At 33.1% G+C, this 14831-nt stretch overlaps 1 protein-coding gene across 1 annotated transcript in view; it reads left to right on the top strand.

The window, feature by feature from the left end:
* The first annotated feature begins 306 nt into the window (after positions 1 to 306).
* The window catches only part of LOC147810869 (uncharacterized), a 29886-nt gene continuing 15361 nt past the window's right edge, over positions 307 to 14831 (top strand). The window contains exons 1-2 of the mRNA XM_087162128.1: positions 307 to 328; positions 3035 to 3202. Of these exons, the coding sequence (XP_087018254.1) occupies positions 307 to 328; positions 3035 to 3202 (190 nt within the window). The remainder of the gene's footprint in view (positions 329 to 3034; positions 3203 to 14831) is intronic.

Here is a 14831-nt window from a genome sequence, read left to right as displayed (position 1 = left end):
AATCTTGGTAGTTACAGATATTTTATTTTTCTCGGAAAAAATGCTATAATAAAATATGTTGCGTACCAGTTTTTCATCTTTTCCGTCTTGCTATATAAGGGCTTTCAGCCATGCTATTCTTAAAAAAATTAAGCATATATATTAATATGTAATACCGTTGTGGTAGTCCGCATAAGCTCTTTCACAATACAGCGTATGTTTCTGCCTGGAATTGTAATTCCATTTTATTACCACTGAGGAAAATCGTCCTCGAAAGGATTAAAAGTAGGTAGGTATGTAATTATAACACAGATTTAGTTGATATAGATGTCTTTAGTGACCCTCGAAAGTATATATAGTAGCGAATAAATTAAAAAGTGGTGAATTATTTATGTTTAATTTAATTTTTAGTGCTGTCTACCTTTTTTTTTGTTGATATAATGCAATAATCTAATCTTACATCAATTAACCCTTTCGCGCCGACTGTCACAAATACGTGCCAGCATAAAACCGTATCGACCAGGGTAAAAAGATAAAACTGGTAATCAAAGTAATTCTTTAGCAGTTTATTTGTGGGCGGAATTATAATTGTTTGATCTATTTAATTCACCATTACTTGGTTCAAAATAAAACTATTTAGTTATACTTTGAATTAACGTAGATTATATATGTGATTAAACTAACAATAATTAAAGTAAAAGCAAAGTAAGTCTGTCAAATTAGCAACGACTACATTTAAGCTACCGTTTTTTATTTAATTACATCCTGATTCTGATTTTGTACGAATGCTTTTCTGAATCATCCGTGCCCAAGGGGTTAAAACATATTTATTTACAACCCTACATATATTTTGGTGAACGATTGTCTTTTGTTTTTTTCAAGAAAAATTTCATAAACACAATAACTGATTATCAGTCTTTATCGTTTTGAAACAAGTTTTTGAAAATATTGTCCTGAATGGGTTTTATAGTACATTAAGATTATTACCACTAAAAACATTATCTTAAATTATGAAAATTCCTTAGTTGTTGGAGGTAAGGCTCTTATACTATCAGAGCTGACCTATCAAGCAATATTGGAGCAAAAAAGTTCGCAAGTTAACGTTATGTTAGTATTGTGCTTATGTTAGCTCTTTGGAGCAAAGATGATGAGTCGGCTTGTCTAATTCAGGGGCTCTAGTTGGAGGGTATGCATTAGTCTAAGCAACATTTTATAGTAGTTCAACTACAGGCAGGGAAATTTGTCTCCACTTCATCCATTTATGTCCCGATGAAAAAGTAGTCAATAAATGAAACACATTTGCATGGAAAAAGTGTTAGCTCATATTTATGCATACCAATTGGATATTTCTTTCTGCTATCTACCACTTTAGCATTGAACAAGCCCAAATGGTACAATATTTCAACCAACCAACTGTATTTTCTTTCTTTTGAAAATATGAAATTTGTACGTTGAAGTACAGTTTGAAAATGAAGGGTTAAGTTGTTCGCTTTTAGTAATTGCATATTGTACTTCCACAATTATTTCGTGTTTTTGATGCCGAATATTAATGAGTTAATAATGGAATTTTAATCATTATTTACACAGCTGTCGCCTTTAACGGGCGATGAAGACAATTTTTTTGAAGTTATACTTCTTATGCGACTTTTAACAAGTTTGCTTTAAACGTTTAACGCTACATTTTTATTGGCCGGGAAATCACGTGGTAGGATCCAGTTTTCCCGCATTCATTTCCATATTGTTTTGATTCTCACTAGCATAAAAATAATAAAAGTCATAAAAGTATTGTTTTTCTATAAATATTTTTTTAATTTGTTTTGATATACATATAATTTAATAGGGTATTATTTTTTATTTTCAAATTTAGTGGATAACAATTGTAAAAAATGAGTGAAAACAATCCCACGGACAATGCGACGGATTTAAGGTTATGTCAAGTTACGTCTCTTGTGAATATCAATTGATTGTTAGGTTTTCTCTTCTGAAATTACATTATGACGCATTCACATACATTATTAATACAAATACATTTTCCAGGGCGAGACGATGAGGCAACCACAAGCACTGGTTCAAGAGGTTCACGGGGGAAAAATGCACAATATTACCATGGTTACAGAGCACGGAAGCGAGCAGAGCAGGAAAAAGAGTCGTTGAATAGAACTAGTGATCCTTCTACGACTGCTGATTCTTCTACAATTAACGTTGCGAAGTTTAACTTCTTCCGCGCAGAGGAACTCCACGCACTATTTTTTTCTCGTGGTAGCAACAATTGTGTTTTAATGTAGGAATACCAACTAACTCCGCTTTGAGGACAAATTTTGTTTTTGGTTATTAAATTTATGATTTAATCTATGAATCGTGGTTTAATAATACTAATTTAAAACTAGATTTCTCACCGAAACTTTAAATAATTCGAATGTTTGTTAAAAATGCCACTTGTTACCATTTATTTCGTAGTGAGCCTGTTAATATAATAAATCAAAATTCTTAAGTCTCTACCACTTTATAAATTTTTTGCCGTAAGCGAAGCTGCTGGCATCGCTGTAAATGGTGAAATCTTGTTTTTAAACTTTCAGAAACATTCGATTATCTACCATGATAATGTAAATGTAAAAAAATTATAATGTAAAAAAAAAATCCTCCGGGGTTGTGGCTGAATTCATTATTTGAATCGACGAGAGTGCTCGACTAGACTCCTCTCATACAGGAAACTTTTCGATTATTTTTATATTAATTTTATATTTAAGTGCAAATTTCGTAATATAGGTAAAACTTTCCTTCAAAAGAGCATAAAAAATGTTCACCCTTCACATTCTATTAGTATTAGTTATAGTTCTTAATCAAACGTACACCTTATCTATGTTCAATACATACTGAGATTGTTCATTACTTTTTTTTTTATACATATAATAACATTTGCAATAATTTCTTCCCAAAAACATTATTAATAGGCATACCCAGGGTTAGCTATAGACATAAGCAGGACAAAGGATTAAACTTTTAAATTTTTCTTGTGCTTATTTTATGCACATAACCTTTTTTAATTTCTTCTTAGGATTGCCTTTCGATGAGAAGCCATATAAAGATCAATTTCACTACAATTCGCATACACATTCTCATCAATTGGTATTTGATCTTCTTCATTTTCCAGACACGGAAGCTATTCTCTTCGGCCAGTTGAGGATACAGATATCTCCTCTGCAGAACTTTATAACGAACAGTAGTAAGTACTTTTCCCTCCCTATATACAGACCTGCCAACTTTTAATCCCTTCCATTACATACCTGCCGACTTTTAATCCTTTCCATTATAATTTTTCGCAGGGGTATTAAAATGGAATTAAAACTTCAATTTTAAGCAAACAAATACGTTGTATTTGAGAAAACTTAAGTTGACAACCATGATAGTAACGCATATTCATATATGTGCCTAATTTTTGTAAGAATAGTGGTGATCAATATCATTTAAAAATTAAGTTTATAAAAGAAAAAATAGTATGTATTTACTACCACTTTAAATATGAAAATAAAATCTCCCGCAAAATCCGGGAGAGTTGGCTGGTATGCTATATATTATATTTTTAAGCAAAAACAATTCCCTAGCAAAAGCGACGTTAAATAAGAAAAATTCTTTTACTTTTCCCATGTATATTTACTTTATAACAGGCTTTGAATTACCAACCCAATTCTTAGTTTACGACTATCACTGTTCAATTCCGTATCCTTGTAGTTCTAAACCCAACCCAGAACTGCTCGATCAAGCATTGGGACAAACTAACTTTCGTGAAGGACTTATTGATGGAACTAATCCGCATTTGCGTTATATGAAGAGGAAAACCACAAATACCTCTCACAGTTAGCCAGACGACAATGAGATTCTAACGCATAATTCATCTACTCTGAAGATATTTTACGTCAGCAGAGTGGTCGGTGCGAACCTGGTGCGAAATACCTATCGACCAGCCATCGCTGGTATTCAGACCTGGATCACCTCATCGGGAGGTGAATGTTCTACCCTCTGAGCCACCGTGGCTTTTCTCACGTGTATCGACCCATAAATAGTTCATATCACACACGCACGACATTCCAAAATTTTATGTAACATTATTTACAAGTTGATTGCAGAATTAGTACGGCGCAACGATGAGTGACAAAGATTTATTTTGGCTTTGCAGACAAAAATTAACACAGCATAAAAAATATATATATTATTCTATTTGGACAAGATTTAACTAAAAAAAACTACCCTACCTTCAAGCTCCCGTCAAAATGACGGGGTCCTAGTCCTAGTGTTTAGATTTTACTGGGCACCTGGGCCGCGAAGCGGCCCCTATCCCATTCATCTGGAATTTTTGAACAGTTTTGGTTGAGCAATGAGGTAAGCAGGCAATGGAGTTGCTTTTATCAATGACGGGGTGACGTTTCACCTTCTATTTATCGTCTCCGTGATATTTCCAGGCTGTTGTGTTCAAAAGATTAAAGCAATCTTTTTCTTATGTCCGGAATCATATTTGTTTCTCAATTTGAGCACCATATGGTAGCGCAGACTGTTTTTCATGTGTTTAGAGATTATTTTCAACTAGAACAACTCATCAAACATGTACGCTAAAAATTAATTTAAAAATGAGTGCATATATTAGATATACACTTAGTTTTATGTAATCTTCTAATTTTGAATAAAAAAATTGGCACTTTTCTTCAAAATTATGCGAAATAACTACAAACTAAATTTGTAAATATAGATAGATTTTGTTAGTTTATAAAATGTTTAGCATGACATAATTGAAAAAAGTGGTGAATTATATATACCAATGAATTGTTTAAAAATAGTGGTGGATAAAAATCTACTGAATTGAATTTATTAAACCAAGAATCACAATAATTAAGTAAATTTTGAATAAATTTTCTGCAATTCCATAAAAGAGTGTAAATTTTATAGTTCTGAATCATATGTTATACGCTGTCAGCCATGGGTGAAAGCCCTTATATAGCAAGACGGAAAAGAGAAAAACCTGGTACGTAAAACATTTCATTCCAGCATTTTTTTTGAAAAAAATGAAATATCTGAAATATCAAGATTTCCTTTATAATTCTGGCATATATATAAAACTGCTTCTTTTCCAAGATAAAGTAGATATTGTTGAAAAATTTAAAAAAGAATAAGTAAACTCCTCCCCAAAACTAGCTATAACTGAAATGGTTTTACTACCAGCCTTTCCTCTTTTCCGTCTCGCTTTCACCCCTGCTGTCAGCCAGCCAGCCGTTTTTCACGGCCTATGAGAAAGGTCAGTGTCAGTAAGCGGTGGCAGACGCAGCCTAAATGTAATTTCAGTGTCAGCCACCGGTGGTCGACGCAGCCTAAATGTAATTTCAGTGTCAGCCACCGGTGGTTGACGCAGCCTAAATGTAATTTCAGTGTCAGCCACCGGTGGCTGACGGGGCCTAAATGGAAAGTCCAGTGTCAGCCACCGGTGGCTGACGGGGCCTAAATGGAAAGTTCAGTGGCAGCCACCGATGGCTGACGTGGCGCTCAACGTATTAAACTTACAAAAGCTCCTTCAATTCCTCTGACTCTTCATTAGGGGTCAAAAGGGAGTTAGTAAATTTTTTTTAGCTTTAAGAAGAGAAACGTGAGAAGCCAAACTGAAATATTTATGTATCGGTAATGTTTTTTTTAAATTAAATTATAGTGGTATGATAAGAAATTTTTTTTAATTTGCATACACTTATTATTTTTATTCATAAACTTATTTCTGCATGGGTATAAATGATATCATTTATAAAAACTTCAAGCGTGTACTGAAGGACTAATTGATATGCAACTGTATATAAGATAAACACTACACATTTTCTGGTTCTTAAATTCGTGTATGGATCGTTTTTATTTTATATATATATAATTTATTGATTGATTAATTTATTTGCATTTAGTGGTAGTCAAAATCATATTGCATTAAATTTATAAATCCAAAATTTAAAAACAAATGTCGAAAATGCATTATCAATTTAAATATAAAAATGAAATACTTGTAAGAGAATCGGTTGGTGGCACGCCGAGTTAACAACAATATCATAGCTGCCAACTCTTCCGGTTTTCCCGGAAGATTTTATTTTCATATTTAAAGTGCTAGCGAAATTTATGTAATTTCACTTAACTTTTTGAATTATAATAAAAATTTTAAATCACTTTGACCACCACTGCATATAAATAATTACAACAAATATATAGAATCATATTATTCCTTACGACAGAGATGCCAACTTGCTCCGGACAGCGAATAATTATTTTTAAGTGGTATCTTATTAATTGTAATTCTTGGTTAAATAAATTCAATTTATTAGATTATTATCTACCACTATTTCTAAATTATTTGTAGGTTTATATAATTCACCACTTTTTATAGTTATGTCAGTCTAAACTTTTTAAAAAGCAGGCAAAATTAGTCAAATATTTGCAAAATTCAGCTGTAATTATTTACCGTTTTTTAAATTACTTTGGCGTGTCCGGAGCAGTTGGCATCTCTGTTACGATAGCGAATTTCAACCTGATTAAAATATAAATATATTTTTGAGGAAGATAGTTTTTCGGTAATTGTTTTACTACCACTTGGTAAATCCATTCTCGAAAAGAGTGAATGTTGGCAGGTATGTAATATCCAGCATCAGTTTGACAGCTATAGTTCGTTCACCAGGAGTTGGCACTTGGCTCCACCTCCTCGGACGCAGAGTTCATTCCAGCGCGTGGGAGTAAGAGTAAAAACATTTCCCCTCTAATGCGCGCAAAGCCTCCACACGGTTTTTATAGGTACTTCCATACCTGCCAACTTTTAATCCCTTCCATTATCATTTTCCCCACTGGTATTAAAATGGAATTAAAACTTCAATTTTAAGCAAACAAACGCGTTGTATCTGAGGAAACTTAAGTTGACAACCATGATAGTAACGCATATTAATATATGTGCTTAATTTTTGTAAGAATAGTGGTGATCAATATCATTTAAAAATTAAGATTATAAAAGAAAAAATAGTATATAATTACTACCACTTTAAATATGAAAATAAAATCTTGCGGAAAATCCGGAAAAGTTGGCTGGTATGTACTTCAAACAGACCATTATGAAGGCAAACCAGTTAACGAAAAAGCCCTTTAATAGGAAATGTAGTAAAAATAAAAAAGTGGTAGAAAATATATGTCTAATAATTTGTTAAATTTTTGAATATGATTAGTTTGTCTTATTTACTTGCCTACCACTACAGATGCAATTCTCAAATATATATGACAAATTCCTCTCAGGCAATTTTTAAAATAGAACTTGGTTTCATGCACTCAAACTGTTCACTTTTTAAATAGTTTGCGCAGACTACCAGAGTTGCCAACTTGCTCCGGACAGCAAATATATATTTTAAAGTGGTAGTTTATCAATTGCGATTCCTCGTTTAATAAATTCAATTTAGTAAATTTTTGTCCACCACTATTTCTAAATAATTCGAAGGCTTATAGAATTCACCACTTTATAGTAGTTTGTCATTCTGAAAAGCCGATGATTTCTTTCTTAGGGAATTGGTAAAGTTATATTTGATCAACAACAACGACTGTTGTGTCCAGATATTGCAGTGACAAAGTTTTGTGCCACAAAATGTGATGCCTATTTGAAAACAGACTTATTTGTTTACTACTACCATTGGGGCGTATCACGCTAACTTCTACAATTTGTGTTTACGATTTGGATTGCAAATTTCAGTTTCAATAGTGCTTACGTCATCAATTATAGTGGGCGTCTCACGAAAACTTGAAATAAATTAATAGTGTGAATTATGACTACAAAAGCTGATTATTTGTGTTTATTTGCAAACATTTGTGCATTCTGAAACTTTTATGGTCACGGCACCAAACAGAGCTTCATAGTGCGAGTTGCACTAAGACAATTTTGTTTTCTTGTCAGCATAAAGTGTATGCCGAACTACAATTTTATTTACAAGTTATAATTTTCGTGCAGCGGTAGCTGCATTTATTCCAAGTAAGTGCAGATAAATTTATTTTATAAACTTTATAATTATATCTGTACTTACAATAACACTATAATGTCTAATACAATTCAAATCAGTGAAAGTGCTGTTCCCAGCTGGGTAATGGACACTATGGATATACTAAAGCAACAACTTCAACAACAAACCGAACTCAACAAAACTCTATCTCAGCAAATAAATGACATCAAAACAGTTTTTGAAACTAAGATGACCACACTGCAGGAAAGTATGGATAAAATCCAAGCTGAAAATGATGAATTAAAAAAAGAAAATAGACATCTACAAAAAATCAACAAACTGAATGCAGAGTCAGAGATAATAATCCCAAGCAATCCCATGATATCCATAGCCACTCCAGTAAAGAAAAACAAACATCGAAAGAAATCATCAACAAAAGCCAATACGAATAACAACCAACAAAAAACAATCAGTGACGAAGGAAAACAACAAGCAGTTACAAAAAGAACCAGATCAACCAGTTCGGAGGAAGATGAACCCACCAACAAAAAATTTCCCAATGCAAAAAATTTTACTCCAATTCAAAAACAACAAGCCAACACCACAGCAGCTCAAGATGGAGTCACCATACGGCAGACATCAATAGCGACCACCTCTAAGGAATGCCAGCATGGGGAACCGCCCGCTACATCCGAACCTAGGAGAAACCAACTGAACCAGCCTAATGACGTCATTGAAGAAGCAATGGAAGAAACAACAGATTTTCAATACCAGAGAGCAAGCAAACCCAGGATTCCACCGATAATAATAAAAGATAACAGCGTACAATGGCTAAACCTAAAGAAGAAGCTTCAAGACCAGCAAATAACCAGTTTTGAAGGTAAACACACAGGAGAATATTTAAAATTACATTTTTTCGAAATTGATATGAGACGTCGTGCCATAGATATACTAGATGACTTACAGATAAAATACCATACTTTCCAATTAAATGAAGAAAAGCCAATCAGAGTTGTCATTAAAAGTATTCCGGTAGAAATTACAGAAGAACAAGTGAAACAAAACCTCATATTATATGGATTCACTCCGAAAAAAGTTACGCAGATGACAAAATTTACTGAGCAAGGCAGGACAAAATTACCTCTACATATTATCACATTAGACAAAACGGAACAAAATAAAGATATCTTCTACCTAACCCGATTCATGGATCTTGTTGTCTCAGTAACGAGTTACAAAGGGCGCCGAGGACTCACACAGTGTCATAGATGTCAACAATATAACCACGTCCAGGCCAGCTGCAGACATACACCTAAATGTTTGAAGTGCGGTCAGGAGCACCTAACTCATCTCTGTCAGAAAACCAAAGACACTCCAGCAACATGTGCCAACTGTGGTGGACCACACCCGGCCAACTACAAACAGTGCCCAAAATATCCGACTCTCAAGATCAACAGCTTCAACAATCAAAACAACAGAATTACTCCTGGCAGCACAAACAGCTATGCAAAAATCGTAAAATCAGCATATCAACCAAATACCAGCAATAATCTACAAACAGACATAACCATCATCAAGGAAGCAAAATCACTACTATCAGAGCTCAAGCTCTTTGTGAACTTTTTACAAAGCAACGAAAGCTTTAACATGTTCAAGAAAATCCAAAAAGCAGTTTACTCAGAGGAACAAGAAGCAATAGATTCAGAATACTAAGATCAACACTGAAACCAACCATCAATATTTATTTTTGGAACGCTAATGGTATAATCGAAAAACAGCATGAACTAAAAAACTTTATAATAGAACACAATCCTGATATATTCATAATAACAGAAACTCATCTAAATGCAACCCAAAATCTTAAAATAGCCAACTATACAGTCTACAGATGTGATAGAAGGTACAGAGGGGGCGGCGTAGCACTTCTAGCAAAAACCAACTTATTAACAACAGAATATAACTCAAAAAATGATAATGGATATGAGCAAATTTCTATTTTATTAAGCTACAGAAACAAGAACATCAAAATCACAGGAATTTATAATTCTCCAAAAAATAAATTAACAGATAATGATATGAACCTCCTATTTCCAGCCACCCTAGATACAATAGTTGCAGGTGACTTTAATTCCAAACATCCAGTATGGGGCTGCAACAACTTCAATCACAGTGGTTCAAAATTGAAAGATCTTATTAGCAAATATCAATTAACAGTAGTAGCACCAACAACTCCAACTTACATTCCAAATCGGATTAACCATAGTCCGGACATACTAGACATCGCAATAACAAACATGCATGTTCCAATGCTCGCCTGCGCTCATAACCATTTGTCATCAGATCATCTGCCAGTTCAACTGCTCGTTGGGGAAACCATAGAACAATCTGAGAAACCAAATTATAAAACTGACTGGAACCATTTTCAAAATACTCTTACAATTAATGGAACAGACCTACCATCCTTAGAAAACGAAACTGCAATAGAAAACTATATACAGCAAATCCAGAATGAAATAACAGATGCTTTTAAAAACGCTTCCACAGAAACCAAGTATATTGCTCATCATTACAGATTACCACCTGAAATAAAGAATATAATAAGATTAAGGAATTCGCACAGGAAATGGTACCAAAGAACTTACGACCCAGCACACCTGGACGCAATAAAACAACTCAATAACCAGATTAAAAAACACAGTAAAAAATATAAAAAACAACTGTGGCAGGCAAAAATCGCCTCCCTCTGTACTACCAACAACTCTATATGGAAAATGGCCAAGAAACTGAAAACAACTCCTCAAATAGACAGACCAATAAATGGACCAACAGGCGCAGCTTACACAATATCAGAAAAAATCGAAATATTCGCAGATTCACTTCAAAATCAATTTTCACCAAATATCAACTCTGACCAAAATCATCACAATATCATCACAGAAGAAGTTAATAATTTTCAAACTGAACACCTCATCCCAGAAACAATAAATTCAACCAATAATCAAGAAGTTAGCTGCATCATACAAAAACTGAAAAACAATAAAGCTCCAGGTGAGGACGGGATAAAGAATAAGATGATAAAACTATTACCAAACAACTACATCTGCAAAATCACGCATATTTTTAATGCCTGCCTTGCTCATAATTACTACCCACAAATCTGGAAAAACGCATCAGTCATTCTATTTCTCAAGAAAAATAAGAACCCAAGCTGCCCTGAGAGTTATCGCCCAATCAGTCTACTTAACATACTTGGAAAAATATACGAAAAAATCATCTACAATAGAATAAAACCACTTCTTACAGCCCTCCCCGACGAACAGTATGGATTCCGACAAAAACTAGATACCACCAAACAGTTACTCCGAATAATAGACTATACTGGCAGAGCAATCATAAATAAAGAAACAATAGCCTTCCTGATGATTGACATATCCAAAGCATTTGATAAAGTATGGCACACTGGTACAATATATAAACTCATACAGCTGAATTTTCCACCCGGCATAATCAAACTCCTATCCTGCTATCTTTCTAATAGAACATTTCAAATCACCATCAAAAACAAAAAATCCACAAAGAGAAACATCACAGCCGGAGTACCACAGGGCAGCATTCTGGGACCGATATTATACATATTATACACTTATGATTTTCCTATAAACAAAGCCGATTATAACAGCATAACAGCCTATTACGCAGACGATACCGGTATTATTATTAAATCCAGAAACCCAAATCATGCTCTTCAAAAACTACAAGACCATATAGACGAAATAGAAGACTGGTGCTTAAAATGGAAAACTGCAGTAAATGCTGGAAAATCACAAATATTAATTATACAAAAAAGAAGAATTAAAATACTTCCACAACTTCAACCAAAAATGTTCAACATACCAATACCAATAGTTAAAAAAGCAAATTATCTTGGCCTTATAATCAATAGCAAACTCACCTGGAATGATCACATCAAAAGCACAATAGATAAAGCAAATGCAGCAATAATAGCCATACAACCATTAATATATAATCAGAATATGTCACTTAAACTAAAGAAGCTACTATATACAGCAATGATCCGCCCAATACTTACCTATGCCTCACCTGCCTGGACAACGATACCTCAACATCTACTGAAGAAATTAAACCAATGCCAAAACAAGATCCTTAGAAAAATAACCTGTGCAAGATGGTTCATCCGGAATACCAATATACATGCAGATCTCAAAATACCAACTCTATCACAGCATATATACAAGCTAAATGCAGATTTTTTCGATAAAGCCATAGAATGTAAAACAGCAAATTTTAATGAAATCTTTAAATTTGAAAATTAATCAAAGATAAAAACTACAGACCAATAGCTGCACATTTCACCTCCGACGCCTCATATCATAACTATCAAAACAAATAATTTCATCAACTTTTCTGAAAATAACGTTTACTCATGCTGATACAATTCTGAACAACTCCAAAATCAAACAAACACAGTTTAGAGCAAGCTGCTCAATTTATTTTTGATTCTTTTTTAGTTATTCAAGCAAAGAGCTTGAAACATTCATAGAAGCAACTCCATTGCCTGCTCACCTCATTGCTCAACCAAAACTGTTATAAAATTCCAGATGAATGGGATAGGGGCCGCTTCGCGGCCCAGGTGCCCAATAAAATCAGAACACTAGGACTAGTAGTTTGTCATGCTATACCTTTTAAAAAGAAGGCAAAAAAAGTAAAATATTTCCAAAACTTACTTTATGTTATTTACCGTTTTTTAAATTATTTTGGCTTGTCCGGAGCAGTTGGCATCTCTGAGACTACTTATAAGAAGCCGTGTGGAGGCTTTCTGATGTAGAAGGTGATGGCCAAACACAAACAGTGAATTCTTTTTCAGTCACTTACTTCGCTTTATCATCAGCTATTATACCTTTCGTTATTCTAGCTAATTTATATTTAAAAACTTTTTCCCAGCAAAATATCTCAAAAAGAACAAACTATTCAATAAAAAGAGAGAAATATCAACAAGTTTATGAAGTAAAACGCACATGAAGATTGCGAAATAAATATTTTTGTCATACGATCGCCAAATAGCAGCCTTGTTCACATCCTTCTCCCCAAAATAGCGAAATAGTATCATCCGATACCACGTGATGAAAACGGAGCCAAGTGCCAACTCCTAGTGAACAAACTATATTTAAAGTGATCTAAATTTTAACTACATACTATCTTGCTAAACTGATGAGATCATAATTTAAGATCAAAATTCCATATACAGCGGGGGAAAGAATATTTGTATTCAGAAAAAATACGTTTTTGTATCTTATTTTGGAACTTAAAATATCCTTTGCATCAATTAACAGTATATGGACAATTAGACTCTCGAATTTAGGGCTGAAAATAATATGAAAAAGAGGACAGACTGGTAGAAAATCCAAGCACTTTTAGCTGGTTTTCGTAATAATAAAACTTTTAATTATTCTCAACCCTTTCACGTTATTTAACGAGAGAGATTCGTTATACATTTATCCGTACATAATAATAAACGCGGCTGTGTGTCTGTTTGTCTGTCTGTAATCACAATATATCGCCCCAGAAGCCTCGCCCAGGCACGAAACTCGGCACATAATTGTGTTTTGACATAATGAAGAAGTATTTTTTTTCTTTTTCAAAAATTTGGATTAGTTTTTTAGTTATTAGTCATTTTGTAATAAAATCTATTCTTTTTCGTCTTCATAGAGCCATATTCAAAAAACTATTCGCGATCGCAACGCTCGAGTACGCCGTCTAGCGGGAGCCTGTAAATATCGGACATTAATTTATCACGTTTTCATTTAGTTCCATCAAAGTCATTGACTGAATCAGACGCCATTTTTTAGCAGCAAATAAGAAACAAAATTTCCCTAAGGGAAAGGCCGAAGAACTTGAAAAAAATCTCCAGAATATTAGTAAATCTTCCAGGAACAGAACACGCCAAACATTTGAAGAAAAATTCGTCAATAATTTTTCATTTCTATTATCAACAAACTTGCAACTGATGACTTCCGATTTCGGATACTGTTACAGATGTGTGTATTAAGGTAAAATGCATTTCTTCTGTCTTCAATTCATTACGAATTAAAGTGAAGTCAACATTGCTTTCGTCATTCCAGTGAATATATATGAATTCAGAACATACAGAATTGTAATAGTTATAGCATATTCTTCTTCGTTATAGAATAGTATATATTTCTGTATCCATATAATTCGGAAAACAACAATAAAAAATTATCCAAGTTACTTGAAATAGTGCCATTTGTGCTGATTCTTAATTAATTTAAATCGTTTTCTTGGTAAGTTTTTTTTAATTTTGAAAGAATAAGTTCAACTAGAATTCAGCTATTCTGTTTTTAGCTACATATTCAAATTCATATCAATTATAAAATTTTGCTGTGTAGTATGTTATCTAAAAGTAATGAAGGTATAAACTATGTATCTATTATTTGAGAATAAAGTTTTCAAACAAGGAACTTATCATTTTGGAATTCTCCGGGAATCATAAATCAGGTAAGTGCAATGATTTTTACAATAAAAAATTTGCTTGTAAATATTTTTTTTTCATTTGATGATGGTTCTCTACAGAATGGTTTTTTACGTCTGATTAAGAACTATAAGAATAATAAAAAAAGAAACAATATGAAAGTTTTTATTTCAATGTTAATAATTCTTAAAATCGTTTTTTTTTATCCTAAGAATTCTTTATTTTCCGCTTTTTAGTTTATAATTTTTTGATAAAAATTGTTCTCAAAATACTTTTGAAAAATTTAATGGTATAACATTATGTGTTTATGTATATTTCTTGTATATTCCAATGTTTGAAATAATATGATTCAGAAAAGT

The sequence above is a fragment of the Parasteatoda tepidariorum genome, chromosome 4 (genome assembly GCF_982258835.1).
Source record: "Parasteatoda tepidariorum strain Cologne lab strain chromosome 4, Ptep-v5.0, whole genome shotgun sequence".
Taxonomy (NCBI): domain Eukaryota; kingdom Metazoa; phylum Arthropoda; class Arachnida; order Araneae; family Theridiidae; genus Parasteatoda; species Parasteatoda tepidariorum.
Note: the sequence above shows the minus strand (reverse complement) of the source record. Positions and strands in the feature narration are given on the sequence as shown.